The sequence below is a fragment of the Coloeus monedula genome (genome assembly GCF_965178545.1).
Source record: "Coloeus monedula genome assembly, chromosome: 2".
Classification (NCBI taxonomy): Eukaryota; Metazoa; Chordata; class Aves; order Passeriformes; family Corvidae; genus Coloeus; species Coloeus monedula.
In genome coordinates this window covers 61,402,256-61,426,206 of record NC_138782.1, presented here as the reverse complement: position 1 = coordinate 61,426,206, position 23,951 = coordinate 61,402,256, and the positions used below count along the sequence as shown (strand labels likewise).

The 23,951-nt window shown below is 41.4% G+C and overlaps 1 protein-coding gene across 1 annotated transcript; it reads left to right on the top strand.

Annotated features, from left to right (window-relative positions):
* Positions 1–10,349: 10,349 nt before the first annotated feature.
* On the top strand, positions 10,350–22,600 carry IYD (iodotyrosine deiodinase; the record flags this gene model as incomplete). The annotated part of the gene is made up of 5 exons (XM_082302769.1): positions 10,350–10,530; positions 16,988–17,182; positions 19,196–19,355; positions 20,563–20,719; positions 22,418–22,600. The coding sequence occupies 5 exons, from the start codon at positions 10,350–10,352 to the stop codon at positions 22,598–22,600; spliced, it is 876 nt and encodes a 291-aa protein (XP_082158895.1).
* Between the last annotated feature and the right edge of the window lie 1,351 nt (positions 22,601–23,951).

Sequence of the window (23,951 nt, the reverse complement as noted above, 5' to 3'; positions counted from 1 at the left end):
CTGTGTCAGCATGTTTCCAGAGTGTCCTCAAGAGGGTTTGATACAAGTGAAGAGCGTGGAAAGGAAACCTTTTCTTAAGCTCCCTATTAGCACAAGAAGCTCATCAACCAGAGGGTCATGGTAATTCAAGCCTCTGCTTTCTGAAGAGAAGGCTGACATACTTTCAGAGATCACAGTGACCTGCCAGAACCATTGCCATGAAAGGACCTGGTTTTGAAAGAGATGAAGATTTCGCATAATCTGAGTTATTTTTTGCCACCATTGCCAGGATGCTGGAACAGCTGAACAGTTGCTTGCATCTGTCAGTTTGGTGTCTGTTAAGAGGCTCATCACACAGTTTTGCTGGACAATTAGCTCCCTGAACCTTCTCTAATAAAAATAATGCTGGGCAGAAACCAGACAGGACAGTGCTGTGCAATGTATTTAGACAGTTAAATGGTTAACAACAGAATTCCTGTTGTGATTCAGTCGTGCCAGTAGCATAATGCCAGCTTCTGTCCTCATCTGACACTTTCATGCTGCTTGGAAGGAACCGCTGGGGAAATATGCTTTCACAGATTGTTAGTTGCACAGCCACAGCCCTCAGAGCCTTGCATAATAAGGCATTGGCTGAGGAAGGTGAAATAACCAAGTCCTGGTCACATACCACCTCTATTTTTGCTATCAGCACAAGCTCAAAGGCAGCTGATTCTGGGTGGGAGGTAAAGCTTCTCAGAGGTCACCTCAATTAACATCAGGGCTTGGCCAGGGGCCCGCCTGGTTTCATAGATAAAGCTCTGCTGCTTTTTCATTTACTGAGACGAACCTGACTAAAATGAGCAATTGGGTTTTCATGCTGCAAAAAGCCACTGACAAAGCTCTAAAGTAGGATCCTCTGTGTGTGTGTGTGTGTGTACCTGCTGGCAAAGCACAGGATGACAGACTACCTCACAGTTAGCAGGGGCAGGGTGAATCTGTAGCAGAGAGAAAGCAATATAAAGGTCCTAATTATTTTTTATTCTGGAGTGAAATCATGCTGAAAAGCAAACAGTTGCAGTCAATATTGAAAAATGAGCTTACTTATCTTTTTGGACACAGAAGATGCTCCAGCATTGATTAAATGTAATGGACTGCAGGGCACTGATTGTAAGGTAAGATATGATTGATCGCTGCTGGGAAGACACTTGGTATCGGGGCAGCACCTTTGCAACCTTTAAAAGAGTATCAGCCATACATGCAGAGCTGTCCCAAGCTGAACTCCACGTGCAATGAACAGGGACTCTGTTGTTGCTGCAAGATAATCTGAGAGCATCAGGCAGGGCAGAAGTCTTTTCTGTCACTGTATTAGTGGCAAGGCGAGGGCAAGGATGCTGGCAGAATGCCTGGATCTCTGCATTCACTCATTTATGGTGCACATTGTATTTTTTAGAAATACCCATTTGTAAGTTTTTAAGTAAAATAACCTCTGTGAAGTCTGAGTTTCTTCTTCCTCATACCAGTGACTACAGTCATAATATATCTGTGGGGCAGCATGAGATCCTCCAGTCTTTCAGATAACGCCAGTATTTCCCTTTGTGAACTTTTCCTCTGGTGTCAAGGACCATGTTCTGATTTTAGAAGGAAGGAGAGAATATTTTTTGTCATTCAGAAAGTAGATCTCAAATGGCTGTCATGGCCTGAGATTCTGTGTTTTTTTTAGTGAGATAAAAAAAGGCAAGAGTTTCACAGTGGGTTTTGCCTACGTAGTTAGTCTGAGCTTTTCAATGAATTTATATCCCAAAGACCCAGAGGAAAAATTTCGGATAAGCCCATTTGCAAGCTCTGTATGCCTAAATCAGATCTAAACCCACTGGCGAAGCCACATGCCAAGTTCACTGGCTTGTAGAATAGCAAACTTCAAACAGTTTAATTGTCTCACACAGTTATATTTTTCAAACAGTCCACTAATATCCAGTTTCAATTTCAGAGAGCAGTTGTCTGTAAAGAAGTGTTAGCTGAGTGAAGTGAATTGTTTGAACAGTGCTGGGATTTTGAACTGTCATTGTGAGAAAGGCTGCTTTTTTTTTTTTTTTTTTTTTTTTTTCTGGACCAGCCAGGGAAAGCTGCAGCTTCTTTCTCTAGGAGGGAAGATGGTGAATATTAATCACCCCTTGGCAACCTGTCAGGTGGCGGATTGCAACCCGGGAGAAGCGATTTGCTGATTATCTGATGTGACAGGTTAATAAACAAATATTTACACATAGGGTAAAAGTAACAGTAAAGTTGGGCAAGAGTTCTGCATCTCCTGAAGCCTTGGGTCAGTGATTTGGGTAGAAAAAAATATTTTCCTTTCTGGCCTTAGGGAAAAGGATGGAAATAACTTTGTCAGGTTCTTTGTGGTGATAATTTAAATTCTCTGTGTGCTTGGGATTTCTCTTTAAAAAGATCATTCTAGAAGAGAACAAGATTAGCAATTCTGGGTTCCTTGGCTGACTTTCCAGCCTCAGGACTGCTGTGGAGCATGCTGACCTGACCACCCAGCTATCCCACCCTCCCTGGATACCAAACTATTTGACATTATCAGACACTCTAAAAATATCTCCCATGGTGTCTGATGTCTCTGTGGTTTACCTGAGAGCTGAGTCAGCGTATGTACTGATACGGACTTCGAGCATTGCATGGGAATTTATTTCCCAGCTTCCCTTCATAAGCAACAAGTGCTGGAGCAAGGGAGAAGGAAATACTGAAGAGCATCACCCTTGATATAGGTGAACCAGAGTCCCAGTGGCAGCGCTAACGCTTGGCCACAGGTGCTACTGTGAGAAGGGAGGAAGGGTTTCGCTTGGAGGTAATTCTTGGAGGGGGCTGCAAATTTCCCTTAGGGAGATGCTCTCTGTTAGGCAGGGTGAGGAGCCTGTGTGGCAACTCCACCATCAAAGCCAACCCTGTAGACAGCAAGGTGTGATTCCTGTGAAGGAGAGCAGCTGGAGAGGGATAGAACTAATGATGGACAGACCCACCTTAATGATGAGAGGAGGCTGTGGATGCCCTTGGCATTAAGGACATGGCTTGAGCCTTGTGATAGATTTCTTCAGGGGGCTGGGAGATGAAACTCATTCAAAGCATGTAAAGAAGAAAAAAAAATTCAAAACAACCAACCCACAAAAAACCCAAACCCTTTGAACACTGCTATTTATGATTACATAGGAATTCAAGGCTTCCTTCATGTTCATAGCTAGAAACTGTTTTCCTAGAAAAAGTTTAGAGGCTTAGATGTAATCAGCTAAGGAACTCTTCAAATAAGCTTAGCTGTGTTTTGATTTGGTGCAAATAAGAAGTGAAGTAATAGGAATAGCTATTCCTGGAACAGCTGAAGCTTTGAAATGCTGATTTAAAATGCTCCATGCTGCCATTCAGCTGTCCTGTCATAACAGTATGGAACGAAAGACAGTTTTCCTCTCTGTGAACATACAAAAAGAAGGAAATATTAGCAATTGGAGATAAAAATCCAGCTCTAAAAAAATGGGGGGGGAGGATAATTTTTGTACTCTTTTACCTTTTACTTCATTTTTTTTTTTTCTCCCCGTATTTCTTCTTAGCATCAAAAAGATAATAGCAATGTTTCTTACATTAGCTACAAAGGACATCCAGTTTTTATTTCTCTACTGCTGTTACCTCAATCGACATCATGATTTGAAAAGTCTGATCATGTGGGGCACGACTATGAACTTGCCATAAACATTCATTTTCCTGCATTGTGAGCTAACAGGGAAGAGAGATCTGGGATGATGCCTGTGCTGCAGTCAGAAGCCCAGGCAGAGCAGGTATGGGCTCTGTGACCCTCAGTTGAAGGCTGAGGAGCTGCAGCTGCGGGGGTGCCAGCATGAGGAGCTGGCAGAGTCTTTGCCCAGGGTTGTGGGTAAACCTTTGGCATGGTGATAACTGTGCTGGCTCTGATAATGGGGCTGGTTCAGGTCTACTTCTGTATATGCTTCTGCCCCACACCTTGGCCAGTATGGTCATACACAATCTGCCTTTTGAATTTCTGTCTCTGCATTCTGCCCCCGCCTTCCCCTCCTTGGCCCAATGTGCAGAGAATGTTTGCAATGATATTTTATCTGAAAGAGGCTATTCTCAGCTTGCTGGCCATTGGGAGGGAACAATTGCTACCCCCTCCTTCCTGTTCTCTAAACACCCCCATTCTGAAGAGGTTGTAACAGTCTCTATTAGGCTGTGTGCTCCCATGGGCCTATTCAGAAATGGTCCTTACTTTTCCCCATCAGCTGGTATCAAAGGTAACTCACAGAATAAAACAGATTTGAACACAGCCTATTGTGAGTCTGTGCCTAAAAGTGATTGTGGAAAAATAATATTTTGTCTTCATGTATTTACATGCCCCCATATTTGGGGCAAATATCTTCCAAGGTGTGTGTTATCTGCAGACCCTTGGTGGTTTCCATTTAAGTTCAGTGGTGTTTTCAGGATCTTTGTTTATAATTTCAGTGAGTTTCTGAAAACTCACCCATGCAGCTTTACTTCAGTGAGTAGCACTATTAATGTCTACCAGATTCCTGCCGTGTGTAAACTCACTCCTACACCTTCATGGTGGAACAGCAAATTGCTTCTTCTGCTATGAATCTGGGGGCAAGTTAGTCTCTGGGTTAAATTTTAAATTTTTTTTCTGAAATCAGAAATATTTTTAGGAGTGCTAATTGTCCCGTTGAACACAACTAATGGTTTATCTGATAAGACAGATCCTAATAAATGGATTATTCTATTTAGAAAGATATTAATGAATCATGTCTATAGTTAGGTTATTTCTTCTGCCTGTAATACATAACCACAGGGAGTTTGCAAGTGAAGGGCGCTATACTGAGGACAAATGGAAAGAATTGCTCTGTTGCATGGTGCTCTGTTGTCTCGTGCTTTCGTTGCTATGGGATGTAATTCTATTACCCACTGTACTGTCAGATTTCAAAAGGGCAGTTCATAAGCACTAATAACATTTGTGGCAATCTGAGCTAAGTTAATGAAAAAGATAATCAAATCTAATGCTACAGGGCAAGATATCTGATATCTCCAGGGGTCATAAAGGGATCATAGAGCTGTCTCTGGGCAAGGGGTGGTTGTATGTATGAGTGCAAGAAGAGGCAAGAGGCAGCAGAAAAGTGAGGGTCACCTTGCTCAGAAGCACTGTGTGCTGGTCACTGGCAGAGGCAGGAGGGGATTGCTGGATATGCCACAGAGATGGAGACGCTTATTAGCTAATGATATTTTTAGTAATGCCAATACCTCATAGATAAGTTTCAGCTGATCCCAGACATTTGTCTCAATGTGTTGATTGCAAGATTGGATTAAGTAGTTCATGCATGGTTCTGCCTTGCCTGTAGCAAGTATATACTGAGTTGGGAGCTGACCAAGGATGGCACTGAAATAACCTTTGGAATTTCTTTTTGGTAAATACAAGCTTCAGCCTGAAACTCACTTCTGAAGCAAATGTAGTATTTTATTGTGTCTCTAGACAATACCCAGTGGTGACTTTTTCTTGCTTCTAACTATAAACACTGAGATTTCTTTGTGAACCCTTTCATCACCACATATGGGTACATCACTTGAGGGTCTGAACAGCAGCTTCACGTTCCTTGTAGGTATGTAACTCATAATGTTCAGCAAGGGACACTTGCAATGGGAATTGTAGCCAGCACCCAAAAACATGTTTTCTCTCACAGACTCATGCTGTATTTATTGCAAGCACCTCCTTCATCTTACTCTGCACTTTTGTATGTTCACTGTGAGCATTCTTCTATTGCTGCTACTGGTTTTTTTTTAACAATGATCTGCTTTTGACTACAGTAAGGCTTCTATCCTAGTTTCAGCCAAGGACAGGTTAATTTTTAGCAGCAGCCATGAGGAGGCAGGGCCTGGAGACATGTGGGTGTGTCTAGGCTGTTACTCTATACCGGGCACTTCAAAGGGGGGAGGCAGAAGTAAGGGCTTCTCACTTCCAGGGAGGATGATGTGGCTTATTGACATTGCCAATGCATTTTTCTCCATTCCTCTAGAGCAGAGTGTAGCCACAGTTTACTTTCACCTGGAGGGACGTGCAATACACCTGGAATCAATTGCCCCAGGGGTGGAAGCACAGTCCCACCATCTGCCATGGGCTGATCCAGACTGCCCTGGAAAAGGGTGAAGCTAAAGAACACTTGCAGTTCTTTGACAACATCATCGTATGGGGCAACATGTCAGAGGAAGTTTTTGAGAAAGGGGAGAAGATGACCCAGATCCTCCAGAAGGCTGGGTTTGCCATAAACAAACTAAGATTAAGGGGCCTGCCCAAGAAATTCAGGTTTTAGGAGTAAAATGGCAAGATGAACATTGTCACATTCTCATGGACATGGTCAAAAACCAGCAAAATAGCAGCTATGTCCCCACCAACCAGCAAAAAGGAAACACAGTTTTCTTATCTCATTGCTGTTTCCAGTAATTTTTTCCTATCTCAACTCAGGATATCTGCCCTTTGTCTGTCTCACTGGAGGGAAGGGAAGGAGGGAAGTGGCTCGTGGTTTTCATTTTAGTGAGAGCGCTAAATTAGGGAATTCCATTCCTACACTACAACAACTTCTCCTACCGAATCCTAGCCATGTGAAGACATCAAGTGCTATAGCCTGTGTGTGTATATGGCCAAAGGCAGATGATTAGGAAAAACAAGAAGGCTAAGGACTGCACAACAGGGCCCCTCCTTCCATATGCCTTCCTAAGCCCTAGAGACTTCCTAAATTAGGTGTTTTAACTATCATACTTTGCCTCTGATAGCTAATCAAATCTGAATAGATGTATCGGATCCCTTTTTGAATGTCTAGATATTACTAGTTGTCTGTATCATCCAATAAGAAGTGCTAAGAGTTCTCCAATAAAGAGACTTCTCAAAGTAAAAATGTGTGCTAAGCAGATGTCATTTGTTGGCTTCAGGCCTCCTTGCAGCGTATGTCCATCATGTGACGGTCTCGTGCCCAGCTGCCGCACAATTGTTTGCGTGATCGTTGTGCCACTACTGGCATTTGCTCATCACATGTTTTTACTTTGAGAAAAAAAATAAAGGGCTGTATTTGATACTAGAGCACTTTTTATTTTTTCTTCAGAAGAACAACAACTACGCACAGAATTTAATGGGAAATATTAAAGAAAGAATTTTGGGGCCAGGAGCTTTTAGTATGATGGTCTGTACTTTTCGGGAGTGCTTACATGATTTTCATGCAGTAATAGTGGAGTACTTTGATGTTCTCAATAGTTCCATTTCTATCAACATTTTCTAAATTCTTTCCATGTTTGTTAGAAAAGCTCCATTAACTACTAGGAGTGGAGTTATTTGTAATGTTAATTCTGACTTTTTTGAGACTTAAAAAACCCCCCAAAATTCAGCTGCTAGTCTTTAGAGTTTACTGTAGAACAGAAGAAATAATTGTAATAAATTTTCTTGAACTTGTCATAATAATAATAATAATCACGTTTCTATAAAGCTTGGATTGAAAAAAAATCTAACAGAAAAACTGATTGAAATCTACCATACAAAAATTGACTGCTTCCTTCCTCTTTCCCACAGTTCGTCAAGACATCACCATGTTTCTGTTCAGAATTTCTACAATATACAGTTATTTATACTATATCAGGTTTTAATTAAACAAGGAGTTCAACCTCACAATTTTCAATATGTAACACCAAGTAGATTTTGCTTAATACCAAATGGACTTTTATTTAGGTTGCTTTCTTTGTTTCTCTGTTCAACAAAAGGAAAATTAATATCACCTCTAAGGAAGTCAAAGTTATTCTGGAGCAGTGAGCTATTACAAAGTTTCCAGCATTGCAAGTAGACATAATTATTTTAAACTCATCATTCAGCCTTCTATATAGCTTCTCTCACTTTCAGCACAGACCTGTCTCTTCATGGGATGGATTCTCAGCTGCAAAGCATCCAGATCCTAATTTATGTGTATGTGAATACTCAAGGTTAATATATTCCCCATGGGAGAAACAGTCAGTGCCATTCAGACCACATTCTGTTTTCCTCCTTTGCTACAGAGTAGGCTGTTGAAAATGTGTGTGATGGAATTGCAGGTTCCGTCTCTAGTCTCATGAATTAATTTAATGTTTAATTGAGATTAGGTAAAGTAGCTCTCCCTCTGTCCAGTCAGCCAGCAGGTGGGACAAATGAGTTTAAATATCTACTCTAAATCAAGGAGAGAGAAGATAAATGTACAACTTTTTTTTTTTTTCCTTCACATGATAATTGTTTATGTTCCTGTAGAGTGTATGAGTTTTGGAGCTTTTTGTAGGTGCAGTCCAAATCAATGACCCAAGCACATGTCCCAGGTCACAAATTGACTGAAGAGTAGGGAAGACAAGATTCATGGCTTGGATTTTCAAGCAAATTGTCCTCTTAGCCACAGGTAGGTGGATGTTTATTGCCAACTTTACTGGATTAGATTAGGTTAGATTAGGAACCTAAGTACAACTTTTGCATGTCCTCTTTATTACATTTCTGATGGATTTGTGCAGACCCTTGGCTGGTTCTGGGGCTACTCTGCTTACACAGATCCCAAATACTGCCTGTAAGGACCAGTGCCGACAGGGACTGGGGGCCTGTGTGTTGGAGTAGGATACAGGGCAACAGCAGTAAAGTTTATTCTGTATCTGAGCTGGGCAGCTGAGAAAGTCCAGCTTGGGTACCAGCTTTCAGGCAGTTTCAATTTGCCTCTAAGCACATCTAGACAATATGTGCACAGCTGTGAAATTTGCTTGTCCTTGCCCTTGTAACACAAGGAGCTTCTAGTAAAAGAGGATACACGTCTGGACTGTCAGCCAGACTTCCATTGACCAGTGTGGTCACACATTCCTCTTCTTGTGCAGCAATCTGGTCATTAATCTGTGCTTCTCAACACATGGACCAATCCTCAAGGCAGCTGGCAGTATCTGCTGGAGCACTGGAAGGTAGGGAGCCCTTGGAGTGACAGTGTCAAAAGGGACCAGTAAGGGTGTGCTGAGTGCTGCAAAACTGGTGAGGTGAGAGGCGTGAATGGTAGGGTATGGACTGAGAACCTGTCAGGATGAAACCTGTGCATACCCCAACTTCTCTCTCCCCTTTGCATCCTGGTTTTCACGTTGAGGAAACTGGGGGTGCCCTAGGGAGGGACTGCAATGACCCCTGCAGGTGCCAGCTGCAGTGCTGACCTGCCCTGGGACTCACTGCCTCCTGGCATGGCTACACTCGCAACTGCTCCCACTTATCTTGGGGGGGGGCTTACTCAAAATGCAGATTAACTTGCTGTGGATGCTGGGACATCAGAAATGGCCCTGTATGGCATGAGATAAGGCTTGGCAGGTGCTAAGGAGGGTTGATGGGCACTGGTGACTGCATGCACAGAGTACCCCTGCACCCTGCTTTCCAGCACAGCCCTCAGCAGCCACTGCTGTCTGACATGTCATTATCCAGTATGTCCCAATAGCCCCAGGTAAAGACAACAATTCAATGCTGCTGTGTTGGTTCAGTTCCCAGGCAGCTGGCTGAGGTAAAAGTGGGTTAAGCATTTAGACATTGACCATTATTGGATTATGCCAAGATCCTATCGGTTTTTAATCTTTCATAGGATGCTGGAACATGGCTTTAAAATTCACTGCAGCCCTCACATATTTTTTACTTTGATTTCTTGAATTCTTCTTGTCAGTTCCCCCAGAAAATCCAGGATGAATACAGGGCTCTGTGAATTGTCTCACTCATGTTTTATACAGAGGCAATTCTGCCCCTTTACTTATCTGTTCTATTGACCTGTTGACAGAGCTGAGGGTGGTGCTGCAAGCTGATTTTCAATTGGTGATGTCCTGAATTCCTGGGATACATATAAAATGCTAATTTTATGAGTTAAACATTGAAGAGATGACATTAGTTTTTAAAAGTCATATTCCTACTTGGGTCTTCTCATAATCACTGTTACAAGGAAGGTTACTGAGCTGACCATAAAAATAAGAGGGGAGAAGTCTTGCCTCAATCAGGAGTTTTGAAAGACCTTGGGATTTTTAAATTTATTTTGCACTGGACAGCATTTATGTGTATGATCATTGCCTCTGGTTGCTGTTTATAAGCTGTTTCTTCTCAGAAAATATATAAACCTGGCTCTGGAGTTTTTTTAACTGCAGGAGGTGTTTATTAACAGCAGGAGCCCATCACAGATGAGATTGTGGGGGCGGTGTCTGAAAAGTAGAAGCAAGATCGGGTGAAAGACTGAACCTTGAGTTCCACCCCTTTTGCTTACTGCCTTGCTGCTCTTCCCTCTTCAGCCTCTCCTTTTCATGAGAAACTACAGAACTTGGAACAAAGGCTCCACATTTCCATAGCCATGGCACTCTTTTCTTTCCTCACCCCAGTCTTTATAGCCATTATATGTGTTTTGATTGGGGTAATAATGAAGAAGACTAATGGAGAGAAGGAAAAATGTGACACTAAAAGCAAGCATCCATCTCGCCCATGGGTGGATGAAGATTTAAAAGATGGAACTGACCATCCCTTAGAAGAAGAAGGTAAGAAAAATCTTATCCCAAACACTTCTGTTGTTTGAATTTTATCTGCTGATACAAATAAAGGAGGTGCAATCTGCTGGACTTCTCCACAGTAACAGCAGTGCTCAGCGCAACACTGCTGCTGTGCCCTGAGCTTGTCGGCTCCCAGGAAAGAGACAGTCCTCATGTCATGTCGCTCTTGGTTTAAATCTCTTTTCCCTCCAGACCCCACAGATCAGAGTGCAAAATATATATATATATATAAATATATATTCTCAGAGACTCCTGTCTGTTCCTTTGTACAGCACATCTCAGACCTATGGGGGACTCTATGGACAGTGTAAGGAAAGGAAAGAGATCCTGCTGAATTCCCCACAGTCCCTCCCCAGGCCTTGTTAGTGAGAGCAAAGGGAAGACCTAAGCAGAGTGTTTCTATCTGCAAGTCATCCCACTTTGTCACCCAGTGCTACATCTTTGGTCTCAGCACTGCTAAAAAGTTGGAAATGGGTTTATTACTGTTTTTACAAAGGTCCTCCATTTGTGGCTTCTGAGAATGTCAATGGCAGCTTTGTTGGGAGCTGTGTTGATCAAATATTTAAGAGCAAAATGTGGTGATGGTGATAATCTGTTCACTCAGCTGCATATTTTGAACCCGTACACAATGCCCTTTATTTTCAGTAGCTCTTTTTGATTCACAGCTTGGACAAAAGTCTAAGTACAAAACGTACCCTTCCTTCTTCTTACTGTTCTACTATCCTCCATAAACTCACTTTATTTCCTGGTGAAGTAAAAATCTACAGAGTTCTGTTCCTATGAAGTTTTAAAGTTGTAGTTGATACAGATATTTTTTTTTTCTTTTTTCTCCCTCAGGCTGGTTTCAAAGGCTTTTTGAGGCGTCTGGGTTATTTTTTCCCATAATGACATTTTCCCTCAGTCTGCTTCTAGGAATCTTAAAACTTACGTTGCACATAGACCTATTTCTAAGAACGATTATAGCTCTTTGCTCAGTGTTCAGTGTACTTCAAGTTAGTGTTGTTTACCAGTTTCTGAAAATAGTTGATACCAGGAAGGGTTTAAACCCTGTTGCCTATTTTCCAAATATATAAAATTTCTTTACAAATTAGTTTATGTGAGGTATCCTCCTTTGTTCAATGCAAAGTAGATTCTGTATAAAATTATCCCATAATTTCTTTGTCGCTAATGGCTTACTAGTTCAGTTAAATTGCTGCAAGTTAAAATTCCTGTGGATAGTTCAAATGATAATATATGAATTATCATCTTGGACTATAGCTGTTTCTGTTAGTCAAAAAATTTAGATCCCCCGCATAAGCAAACCTATTAGCTCTTAACAAGGAATCTCACTGCCACAGCTCCATACATCAAATTTAATCTTTATGTGTTAGTTGCTTTCCCTGTTGTTCAGGTGCTAAATTCGAAACTGCACTGGTTTAAAATTGCTTGCAAAAAATTTTGACAGGTAGACATGTTGGTACTGTTGCTAAGTTTTATTTGCTTTTAAATAAAACCTTTCTCAATATACCATGGCATCCAATATTAAATTTTCTTGCTATTTTGCTTTCCCTTAATGGTGTGTGATTCAAACCAATGTCTTTGCAGAACAGTCATGTCTTTTATCTCTAGAAATATTAAAATAATTTTATCATTCATAGGGAAGTTTTCTTCAGCAACTCAGCCTAAGTGAGAAGAGTAGCAAGGAGGAGTAGAACAGTTAGTAATAAAAGATTTAATAAAGGATCAAAATATGTTAACCTTGTGGTCAGTGTTAAAACTTTCACTAACTGCACTAGATGCTGAAATGGAAACATAGCTGTAAAAAGAGATTTTTTTAATAGTAAAGAATACTTTACCTGCTGTGTAAATTCTGCTGTTTTATTTATGTATGTTACTTTAGCAGACAAACTCAGTTCTGCTTAAATGTCTCAAGCTGGTTTGTGTTTAAAGTTCCTCTGAAGAGAATTTGAGTTAGATAACATGAAGCATTCTTAAGGCCTTGTCTAAAGCTAGAATCTAGGGCTGTCCTAGGTGAACAAGCTGAATTTTCTACAGCCCCCTGAATAGGAAGGGGCAGCTGAAGACCAAGTCTTTTGATTCATGTCCCTGACCAAAGCAAGGTCTATTTGCTGAGTGAAGCACTCTGCTAGAAAAGCACCAACCTTACTTGTAGATGTCAGCCCCACGAGTCTTCCCTGAAGTGGAACCGTCAGGGATGTTTCCCATGAGAAGGACATACCTTTGAGCAGCAGAGCATTCAGTGTAAGTAGCTGAACTGCTTGGGCAGACTCAGTAGGGTCACTTACTGGCAGTGAAGGGTAGAATGGTGAGGGCCAAGTGCTCCTGAGCTTGTCTGTGTTCTGCTTTCCATAGCTAAAGAGATGGATGTTTCTTGGAGCAGCCAGAGACCCATTCTTTTGTTAAGTCCAAAACACTCAGTCCATTTGTTTAATGGTTTAACTGGCAGTACTTCAAATTTGTTTGCATGCCCATCTATCCTGTAACTTCTTTCTTCATTTATAATATACAGAATGAGAGATTGTTGTGCTGTAGATTGGCAAGGATGCTCTGTATATGTGTATATCTGGCTGTGTCTTGCATTAGGCCATGTGTAATTAGACCAGTTGGATACAGATGAAAAATATGTTTTTTCAGCCTTGCCTTGAATGTTGAGTCACAAGGGCTTCCTTATAGTAGCAGGCATCTTATCCCAAAGTGGTGCTACCTTGTCTCCCATTGCTTCAGTTTAGATCTGGACTGTTGGAAAAACAACTTCAGTCTCTAGCCCAGGGAGCTTCATATATATTGATCATTTTTTGGTCATGCTATCAGAGCCATACAACTGATGGATAAGGTAAATACAGACCCATTTTATAGTGGTGTGGAAGATGAGGTTGAATTATATTTGCATCTTTGTTATTCTGGGGAACACTTGCAGAGATTAAAAGCAAAGGCATTTTATTACTACATATTTAATTGTGGGAGCACTAATGATACACTCTACTTAAGGACTACAAAGCAATGCACAAAGTACCAAATGTTCCATTTCTTCTGAAAATGCACTGCTGGTTGCTTGTGATACTCCTTGTAATAGACCTGTCCCACTTAAAAGCATTTCTCCTCTCCCCAGTTTCAAAGACTTCCCATATCTTAATAAAACTACTACTGACATGAATGAGGCAGTAGTATTTTAAATTTACTTTTCAATGACAGTTCATGTTTTGTATCATTTAGGAAGACAGGACTTAGATGGACACAATGCCTTACTGTGTGTATCTTCCTGCTGCTGCAGATACATCCAGCCTTTGTCATCAGCTGAACGAACATGAAAACTGGACTTTTGTGACCTTTTTTCTTTAACTTTGCTAAAAGGCTGGTCCAGAATTTCATGTTATGGGTTAAAAACCCTCCTCTACTTTCCTACCTGCCCAAACTTATTTAAGACCACTGTATACCTATTTAATCTGTTCCATCCTCTTGATTTTAAAGGATTCTCTTCCAGCCCTGGTATACACCCTCCTGTGGTTTATGGATAGCAACCAGATTACCTCTCAGCTTTCCTTATCCTAGGTTTTCTCTTTATACAACAGCCACTCATTTCTCTTGAGATCTTAAGAAACCACCTGCAACTGTATTCCAGTTGAGGTAATTTTCACAATATTTTGATGCTGGGTTTCTTTCTTCCAGGGTCTGCGCCTCTCCAACTTACTACTTCTTTTGCTTAAGATCCCAGACCCACTCTTGAGAGTTTTCAGGATCAGCCTGCTAACCACTATTTATAACCCACTAGAAGGATAATCAATCTCTTTTAGTTCTCTATTAGTCACACTCAGTTCAGGGTTGGATTCACTACTGGGATTCCTGTAGTGGCCCTTTTTGCAGCAGTCTGCCATTAATCAGACAAAGAGCAGGGTCAGTTACCCAGCATTTAAGTCCAAAAATCTGAAAGCTTTCTTTATACACTTTTAATTTTTTTCCTACTCATCATGTCTTTACACTGGAAAAGAGAATTAGAGAGGAATTGTAAGCTTAGGAAGCAATTCCCTAGAGAAGAAACTTGTTTGGAAAGAAAGTGCAGTGGTCTTGATTGGGGTTTCTCAAGGATCAGTCTCAGGACCAATTGTTAATACTATCTAGCAGTCTTTGCATAAAACCAAGGAGGGTACAAGTGAAATTTCTTAATGACATACAACCTGTCATGAAGCCAGCAACACAGAGAAGTGTCAGTGCAGGTAAAATAAGTGGCCAACAGAAGTGAAATGGTAGCTTATTGTTCTCAGTGTGAGTTTGTAATTAAGAACTCATGCTTCAAACTGAGGTAAAATTTATTACAGATTTGCAGGCTGATTATAACCTCCCATATGGACTCTGGGAAGAACATAGTCATCATCCTAAAATGTATCCAGAGAGGATTTTCTGATCAAGATAGAAAAGTAGTACTTTTAAAGTGAGATTCCATTTGGGATGTCTGAGCCAAAACCACTCCAGATTTGCTTAAAAAACAGGAAGCTTGATGACTACTGTAAATGGGCAACAGAATTGATGGCAATCTTGAGAATGTGGCTAACAAGATAATAGACTTACTAGCAGGATGTCTGTTGTCCATCAAGTGGTGGAATACACAGAGATATCAACAAGACACTTGTGGTATTGTATAACGTGACCGTACCAACAGGAGTATGTCTAAACACAGCAATTAAAGATATAGAGAGCGTGCACTAAACAGATGGTGCTGATAATGATTTTAACTTAGCATATGGATAATGTTAACTGCTAAGAAAGAATGGTAGACACATGGTGGAAGAGAATATATAATAGATGAATTTATTAAAAAAAAAAAATTGCCGGGAGAGTTTTGGTTTTGTGTGTCAGTTCCCACATTTCTGGATTCTTCTGCTTCAGCCAGTATTCCCATGTTGAGTGTATTGAGATTTTCCATTCTCATGAGTTGTCTCACCTTTGTCCCATGTACAAATATCTTTGAAAGTACATTTCTTTTTTCAGCTTATTATTAAGATGAGCTATCTTGACCAAACAGCAGCTTCCCTTCTTCTCTTCTACTTACATGGGAAACGCCCCCTCCCCCCAAAACAACCAAGCACTCATCACTATTTTCCTGAGTGTAAACTGCAAAGGAAACATTGTCAAGAGGCACCCTTTTACTTTTTATTGTGTAAGATGATTTAAAAAAATGATTTTTACAAGGGGTCACTGCTTTCCATTAACCTGGAGCCAGGTCCCTGCAGACTATGACCAAGAGTGCTTAACACAGGCATGAAATGCTGAACCTAACATATTCTCAGGGTGAATTCTTTGTTTGCAAAATGAAGTGTGTGTTGTTTGGGGACCAGAACCATTCTGTTTAGATTCATGTATGAAACTGGATTTATTTCACTCCTTTGCATAGGCTGAGCCACACTTGTGAATATTTCACTGCTTTTAAAATGAACAAAAAGTCAGCCTGGTCTCTAAGGCAACTGCCTACTACTAAAACACAGAAGTAATTGCTGTTTGAATTTGTGCTGGAGATTGCTGTGATTTGGGAATAATAGTCTAATAGCAACAGAAACAACTGTAATATTTTTTCCTGACTCAGCTCTCTGTAGCAGATTGCTCAATACTATTGACTAGTCAAAATGCAGCATTTAAATGGCTTTAAGTTCCACATCATAGTTGCAAAAAAAATGCTATCCCTGCTTATTCTAGGAATACAGGGAGAAAGAGACCTCAGAGACAACAGAAGACTCATTTTGTGATATAAACAGACAGATTTCAGTGAAATGGGGAACCATTTTGAGTTCTTAAATTAAAGACAAGAAACACAATATCCTACATTTGATATGTTGTTATCCTAAGTATAGATGCCTGATGTCCATTTCCTCCTGTGCTGAAAGTAGTGGGAAACCAAGGAGCTTAACCACAAAGTCGCATTTCTGCAGAGCCAAGGCTTGCAATGCTTCTGCTATGAAACGTGAATATGGAAGAAGTTGACATTCACCTCTTCAAAGGAGATTTTACACAAATCGGTAGTTAAGCTCTCTCCTTAAATTCAGTAATTTAATTGATTTTTTTTTTCTTATTAAACTGCTCAAGAAGGAACACACATGTTCACATTTATTTGCTGAGAAAAATGGGCTGGAAGACTGTCCACTTTTTCAATGCTGTTTCAGCTTGTAACCCATTTTTGCAGGCTGAAGTGGAGAAGGCAATGACTTCTTTGTGGATCACACTTGCTAGAGCCAGCCAGGACCCTCTTGTCTCTTGGTATTTAAACAAGGTGTTTATTCAGTACCTGGAGCTGGGGATCAATGAGTTGTGTCAACTGGAACCTCAGACTTTGCATTACCAGTGGTGTAGAAGTGCAGTGTATGCCAGTGCAGGACAAAGTGCCTTATGGTGTGAATGCCAAGGATATTGACAGCATTCTCCAGCAAAAAAATCCCTAACTGCTTGTATTTTCTTGCAGAGGGCGATGAAGAGTGGCAAGGACTTGAAGAAAATGTTGCCCATGTCCCCTTTACTGGTGAGCGCTACTCTGAGGCCGAAATGATTAAAAGGTCACGGACGTTTTACGAGCTTCTAAATAAGCGTCGATCTGTCAGGTTTCTCAGTGATGAGCCGGTCCCCAGGGAGGTTATCGATAATGTCATCAGAACAGCAGGTAGGTACTGAGTGGTTCAAGGTCTTGGGGGAAAAAAAAAGGATCAGCATTGCTGTTCAACTGTGTAACTGTGAAAAGGTGGTGTGGAAAAGCCAAGAGAACTGGCATTTTGCTTATGGTTTTCATAGATTCACCTGCAGCTGTAATGAATTAGCACCCATTGATTGATTGGAAATTACTCAGTTTGAACAACTGTATGTTGGAGACTGGTTTGGAGCACTCCCGATTCCTTTGTGTTTGCAGTTCACCCATGAAGGAAGAAGAGTATTTCAACAGCATGAAAAAAATCACTTAATTTTCAAACTTTAAAAGGTGTTATTTAAAATAAAATTGATGTATGGTTTATTGACGCATCTTTCAAATAGAAATATTGAAATGTTTTCTCCAAAGTGTCAAGACGTGTACTTCACATGCTTTAAAATTTAATGCATTATGATGATATTTATCATGTGTGAGGTTTTTTTTTTGGGTCCCCCCACAAACAAATAGATGAAATTCTCAGCCATGCAAAATATTTCAGTTGACATAAATGGTTGGTGCTTAATAAAGGGAAAGAATTTCAGTCTAGAACAAAAAACATTTTCCAGTTCTTCCAACAGCAGTGCCAGAGCCCTGTTGCATATGATTGGAGTGTTATGCTGAGGACCTTCATAGAGTTCATTTGTCTGAATGTCAGAAATTTATTCTCTTTTTGTTGTGGTTGTTGTTGAGAATCTATGTGTTTCAAATCATTACTATCATGTCCTGGCCTAATCTTATCTCTGCTTTAGTAACATTGACTTCAGCCAGGAGTGGTTTTCACCCTCATTATTTCTATTATTCTATGAGCCAGCTGCTGCTACTATAGAAAATATTCCCAAGCTGCCTTAAAGTTCAGTAGCCTTTAGCAGGCTTAATAATTTAAAGATTGTCCACATTTGAGGTGCATTATTTTCCCTTTAAAAACTGTAAGCAGCTTTGTTATTGCACTGTAATGAGTGTCCATCTCCCTCTAATTAACTTGGAGTCATTAAAACACTGAGCATGTTTTGGCAAATGCAGCAAAGCAAACAAGGCTGGCGTGCAGATGAAGTACTTAGTAATGGTGAAAGCTTTGGGCTGTGTAGAGCAAAAGAAAAAGGGAAGCATGAATGCCATCAGTTTTTACCCAAAACTGAATGGAGGAGAGCCAAGGTTCACAATATAAAAACACTTTCATATATCAAGATAGTTCAAACTGCTTATTCAGTGTTTCTCGAACTAAAATCAGTCCTTAGTATTGTATGCATTCAAGATCTTCAAATATTTTTAAATGTGTATGAGGGATCAGAGAGATCTACACAGTCTTCTTAGCCTATATATATGTGAACTTGTGCATATATATTTTCTTCAGCTTCTGGCTTTTAACCTCAATGCAGTTAAAATATTCTCCAGTGGTGTTGGTGGGTGAGCAAGTACAGATTTAATATGTGCACATCTATAAACACCAGCTGTCTGTGGGACAATGAACTCAAACCTGTACGCTCTATGGCAGATGTCTGTGTTGTACAGCTCCTTATCTTTGTCAGTCAGTGACAGATTCCTGCAGGTGGTAACTTAGCCTTGTTTTCCTGAAAGCCATTACTTTCACCCTTTAGCAAATCCACGTGTCAGAGTTGGCAGTGTATTCAGACAGTGCTCTGCTCTTGGTACAACAATTTGCAATAACCTTACTGCATTCATATATTGCACCATATTACTGCCTCATCATAAGAACCACCAAAAAAGGAATTTTTTACAAATCCTTAATGCTGGCTTCCTGTAAGATGGCAGTATGAAAGGACTAACTTCTGTTCTTCAATGGGATTTCACATTCTTTGAGAAGGAAATGAACAGGATTGTCTGCCAGAACTTCTCAGTCCTTTTCTTCCCATCTCATCCACGTGCTTTCCCACTGCTCAACTGGTCAGCCTGAAAGCTCACAAGGAAGAGCTGATACCTCTCACTGCTCACCCTCCTTCCTGAGTTTTCATCTTTTCCTGTTTTTCTATGAAGGTACTTCACCTAGTGGAGCACACACTGAGCCCTGGACCTTTGTGGTAGTGCAAGATCCAGATTTAAGACATAAGATTCGTGAAATTGTAGAAGAAGAAGAGGAAATCAACTACAAAAAAAGGATGGGAGACAGATGGGTTAATGACTTGAAAAGATTGAGGTATGAAAAGTCAATTACCTGAGGGGTTTGAAGAGAGCTGCTATTTCAGTGTAGGATAGACTTGTATAATTTTCCATTTCTTCCTCCCTCTCACTTTTAATATTTTTCTAAGATTCATGTTTAGAAAAAAAACTTATAAATACGTGTAAAATTGTGCCTTGGTGGCTGGTTCATAAAATTGCTTCCAGTAAAAAAAATTACATGCTCTCCATTTTGAAAGTTTTCCAAGCATTTGGCTCCATCATTATTTTTTCCTATGTAACCTCTGTGGCTGAAACTCTTGTCCCAGATTTTTCCTGTTGTTTGCCAAACAGTGAAGCTCCCAAAGTCATCAGAAGCTTTGCTACTGACTGAGGAAGCCCCAAGGCCTGTCCCTATCCAAGTGCTGAATTATGCAATATTTAATTGTTCCAAATGCCCTCCAAAGTCTGACCGACTTGCTTCACTTCACACAATGTGAAGATGTCTACTGAGCCTTGGCTTGTCAAATGGAGCATATGCACAAAGCTTGGTAGGGTTGACCTGCCCTTGACCTTGCCTACTTGTTTGAGAATGTTACTGTTTTTCAGGTGCTTAGGTGCTATGCAAATTTATGTGCTATGGAAACAAATGCCAGGGGTTCTTAGGTTTTGAGTGAGAACAGTAGAAAGCACTCATTTTCTTGTCTAAATCCTATATCATGAATGTCATTTAAGAAATAGGGAATCAAATGAATTGTAACAGGGATGAAATACCCAGGATCAGAATAACAATTTTTTGCCATTGGAATGTATTTAGGTTTAGACCTTAGACAATAAAGTTTTGAAATTTTCTGACAGCAGTTTTCCCTGCAATGACAAAAAAGTTGTCACTGCTTGTAACAGGCAAATCTGCAAAATTCCAGGAATTAAATAATCTCAAAGGCAAATGCTTATGAGGCCAGGTCATAGATAAGAGGTCAAGAACTATCTCTTGTATGCAATTTCACTCTTCAGAGTGAGCACATCAGCTCCTCAGCCAAATCTGTTAAAATTGAGAACTCTATTCAAGCTTTTTTTTTTCTTTCTGAAATGTTTCTATTTAAGATGATAATACTTAATCCTTTGCAGTAAATGTTCTAAGGTTTAGTCTACTGCTATAATTGGCCTGTACCTTTAGTGCTCCTTTGCAGTAACTTACACGAAAGTGAAAAGGTTGCAAAATAAATGTCTTAAACATTCTTTTGCAGGACAAACTGGATCAAAGAGTACTTGGACACTGCTCCGTATTTGATCCTCATTTTCAAGCAGGTATATGGGCGGCTTCCAAATGGCAAAAAGAAGACCCACTATTACAATGAAATCAGTGTTTCTATTGCCTGTGGTATCCTGCTTGCTGCACTGCAGGTATGTTGACAGAACTGACATATTGGGACTCAATATATTAGTTTGGATTACATACCAAGATTATTCTGCCCAAATGAGGGTGGAACCCAATTTAGATTTTAACATTTTCAATCTCCCGGATTACTCCAATTCCTGACAATATGTCTTAGTTTGGAGTTTTAAAGTTATGCTACTGAGATCTACATCTGAGAAGGTGATTCCTATCCTCAGTACTGGTTAACAGGAAGAAAAATATAATGTAGCTTCCAGAGTTGTCACTCTTCTCTCGGCACAGGCTTCAGCCCCTGTGGTTTCTGCCTTATGCTAACAAGGCTGACAGGCTCTTCAGACTACCCAAGCATGGCTGTGCAGTGCCACACTGGCCCTTTCTTTTCAGTAATCCCTATAAAACAGCTTGACACCAAATCACTTTTAGTATACAATGCTGAAAAAAAAAAAAATCAGGAACATATTCCACAGGACAGGCTGTACTATTTCAATCAGTCTTTCTGAGGCATTTCTGAAAGTGAACTGATTTCTAAAGCTCAGCATGTTTGACACCAGCCAGTTAGATTTTCTCAGTGGTTTCTCAGTACTCAGTTCTGCTTCCTGTATCTGATGTACTCACACAAGTGTTAAATAGAGAAGCTATTCTGATAGTTAACCTGGCCTGTCAGCAAGATAACAGCAAGGTGCTTCCTCTTATATTAGGCCAATTTCCTACCAGGCACTGGCATTTCTCCTCCATTCTGTTTCGAATGACACTTCCTTTCATGCATTGCTGCTCCTCAGGCACCATTCAGCACCACCACTATTAGCTTTTCTCCTCTTGAGAAGATCATAGAGATTGCTTAACATGACAGGTGCATTTCCTAGGTACCTCTCCCTGGCTGACTTTTGTATCTCAAAGCCTCCCAAAATGCCTGCATTACATAGACATAGAGACTGAAATCCACATGTGCAGCTCAGGAAAAGACTCAGCTGTGTGGTCATATCTTGGATGATGTCAGCTTTTTGTTGTTTGTCAGATTTTTTAGGGGTTTTGTGAGATTTTGTATAAGAGGAAGAATGATACATAGACTTATTTTGGGATTCTGATGTAATCTGTAACAATGGCCACTGTGAGAGATGCCAACAGACTCCTGTGACAACTTCTGAGGCAGGGCCTGTGCCCCCTAACCCTGTGAGGTACAGCTCTTGAGGAGGAACAAGTGTTCACAACACTGTAAGGCATCTTCCTGCCAGCTGTATGGAGGCAAGAACCAAAACATTTCTCTGTGTGAGCCAGATCACAGAATCATGGAATAGTTTGGTTTGGAATGGATGTTTCAAGGTCATCTAGTCCAACCCCCAGCCCCATGGGATGACATTCCAATCATATTCCCACAACTGCCTCTCAACTTCCCTGTGGCTATGGATCCCCCATCACACTGAGCACAGCAGGCAGGCTCTGGCTGTACAGCACACAGACATGGCAGGCAGACTGGGATGCTGCTGTGGTGGAGAAACGCTCTACTTCTCTGTAAGCAGAGCAGGCGTCTTTTATGGTACCATTGAGGCTGTCAGTAAATCAGGGGTTCTCAAGCCTGCAGCAGGCCTAACAAAGTAGTGTTTCTGGGCTAGTCAACAGTAGGGTGTGTACAGGTGTGGTGGGAACAACCACTACAAATACAGAGCACAGACCTCTGTCTCACTCTGTCACTGTCTGTCTTGCTGCAGAATGCGGGTCTGTACACAGTGACCTCCACACCCCTCAACTGTGGCCCCCAGCTCCGGGTGCTGCTCCAGCGCCCAGCAAACGAGAAGCTTCTCTTGCTGCTCCCTGTTGGTTATCCCAAGAAAGATGCCACTGTGCCTGCGCTGACTCGGAAGCCGCTAGAAGACATCATGGTGGTCATGTGAACCCAATGCTTGGAAGAAGGAGTGCATCCCTGCTGACAGCTGAAGTTGTCTCTGCTGTTTCTGTGCATTGTCCCCCTGTGTCACTGTTGCTCTGGCTCTTTACTCTTCTATTTCTTTTGGTGTTAGTAATCTACCAACAGCAGTGAGCAGTCAAGCACTGTGCCTTTGACAGTGCTGTTACCTATCTGACCAGGGCATTGTTCCAGGGGATATGTACAATGGCATTTAAATGACCTTCATCGCTTGATTTTTCTCATGCATTGTGGGGACAAGTCTCTCCTTGAACTGGAATATGTATTTTCCTTTTACTTTTGTGATTGCCATTACACAGTTATTTTAACTTAAGAATTTTAATGAAGGTTGTATTAAAAGATACAAAGAGGTCAAACTCAGCTGTCCTATCTCGGTCAGTGTGTGCTGTTTAAATGCCCCTTCCCCTCCACTGTGTTCAGCTATGTGTAGAAAGATGCTATTTTCCTTTTACATGGTAGGATTTCTCTACTTGATTGATCTCAAAAACTTTATTCTATTGTGGCTACGAGTGTCTTAGGTTGGGGGAAATTTAGTAGGAACAAGGCATATAATTTGCGTGTTAGCATTTATTTATACATGTTCCCGGCAAAATTACATCGTGTAGTAGCTATCAATCGCATTCCTGGTACTTGCTGCTTCCACTGGAAGCAGTCCAGAGGGAACTACTATTCTGGTTATCCTGTTTACCTGCAACGATACCAGTTTAACACCCTGAAATTGACACTGCTTTAGAGACCTTGACACGTGAGAGGTGCTTTCATGTCAGCCCAGACCAGGGATTTGGGAGCGGCGCGCTGGGAGGGCTGGCGCTGCCGATGGCCGGGCGGGCAGAGCCCCCTCGTGGGGCCGCGGGTCCCGCCGGCTCCGCCAGCAGCGAAAGGGGAAACGCTGAAACAGACGCGTCCTTCCTGCAGGTCTCTCTGTTCTAGGGAACACTTTCCCACCCTGACCTCTGCTGCATCTAACGCCAGGCAATTTCAGCCAAACTGGCTTCAGCCGTCCTTGAGGGATGAGAGGCTGGAGAGTAGTGCCACGGAAAGGGACCTGGGGCTCCTGGTCAATGGCAAGTTGAACACGAGCCAGCAGTGCCCTGGCAGCCAGGAGGGCCAAGCATGTCCTGGGGAACATCAGGCACAGCATCGCCAGCCAGGCAAGGGAGGGGATTGTCCCACTCTGCTCTGCACTGGGACAGCCTCGCCTCGAGTGCTGGGGGCAGTTTCGGGAGCCACAATGTAACAACATTAAACTATTAGAGAGCGTCCAAAGGAGGGCAACAGGTGCTTCATTAGCAGTGGTGAAGAGTCTTGAGGGGAAGATG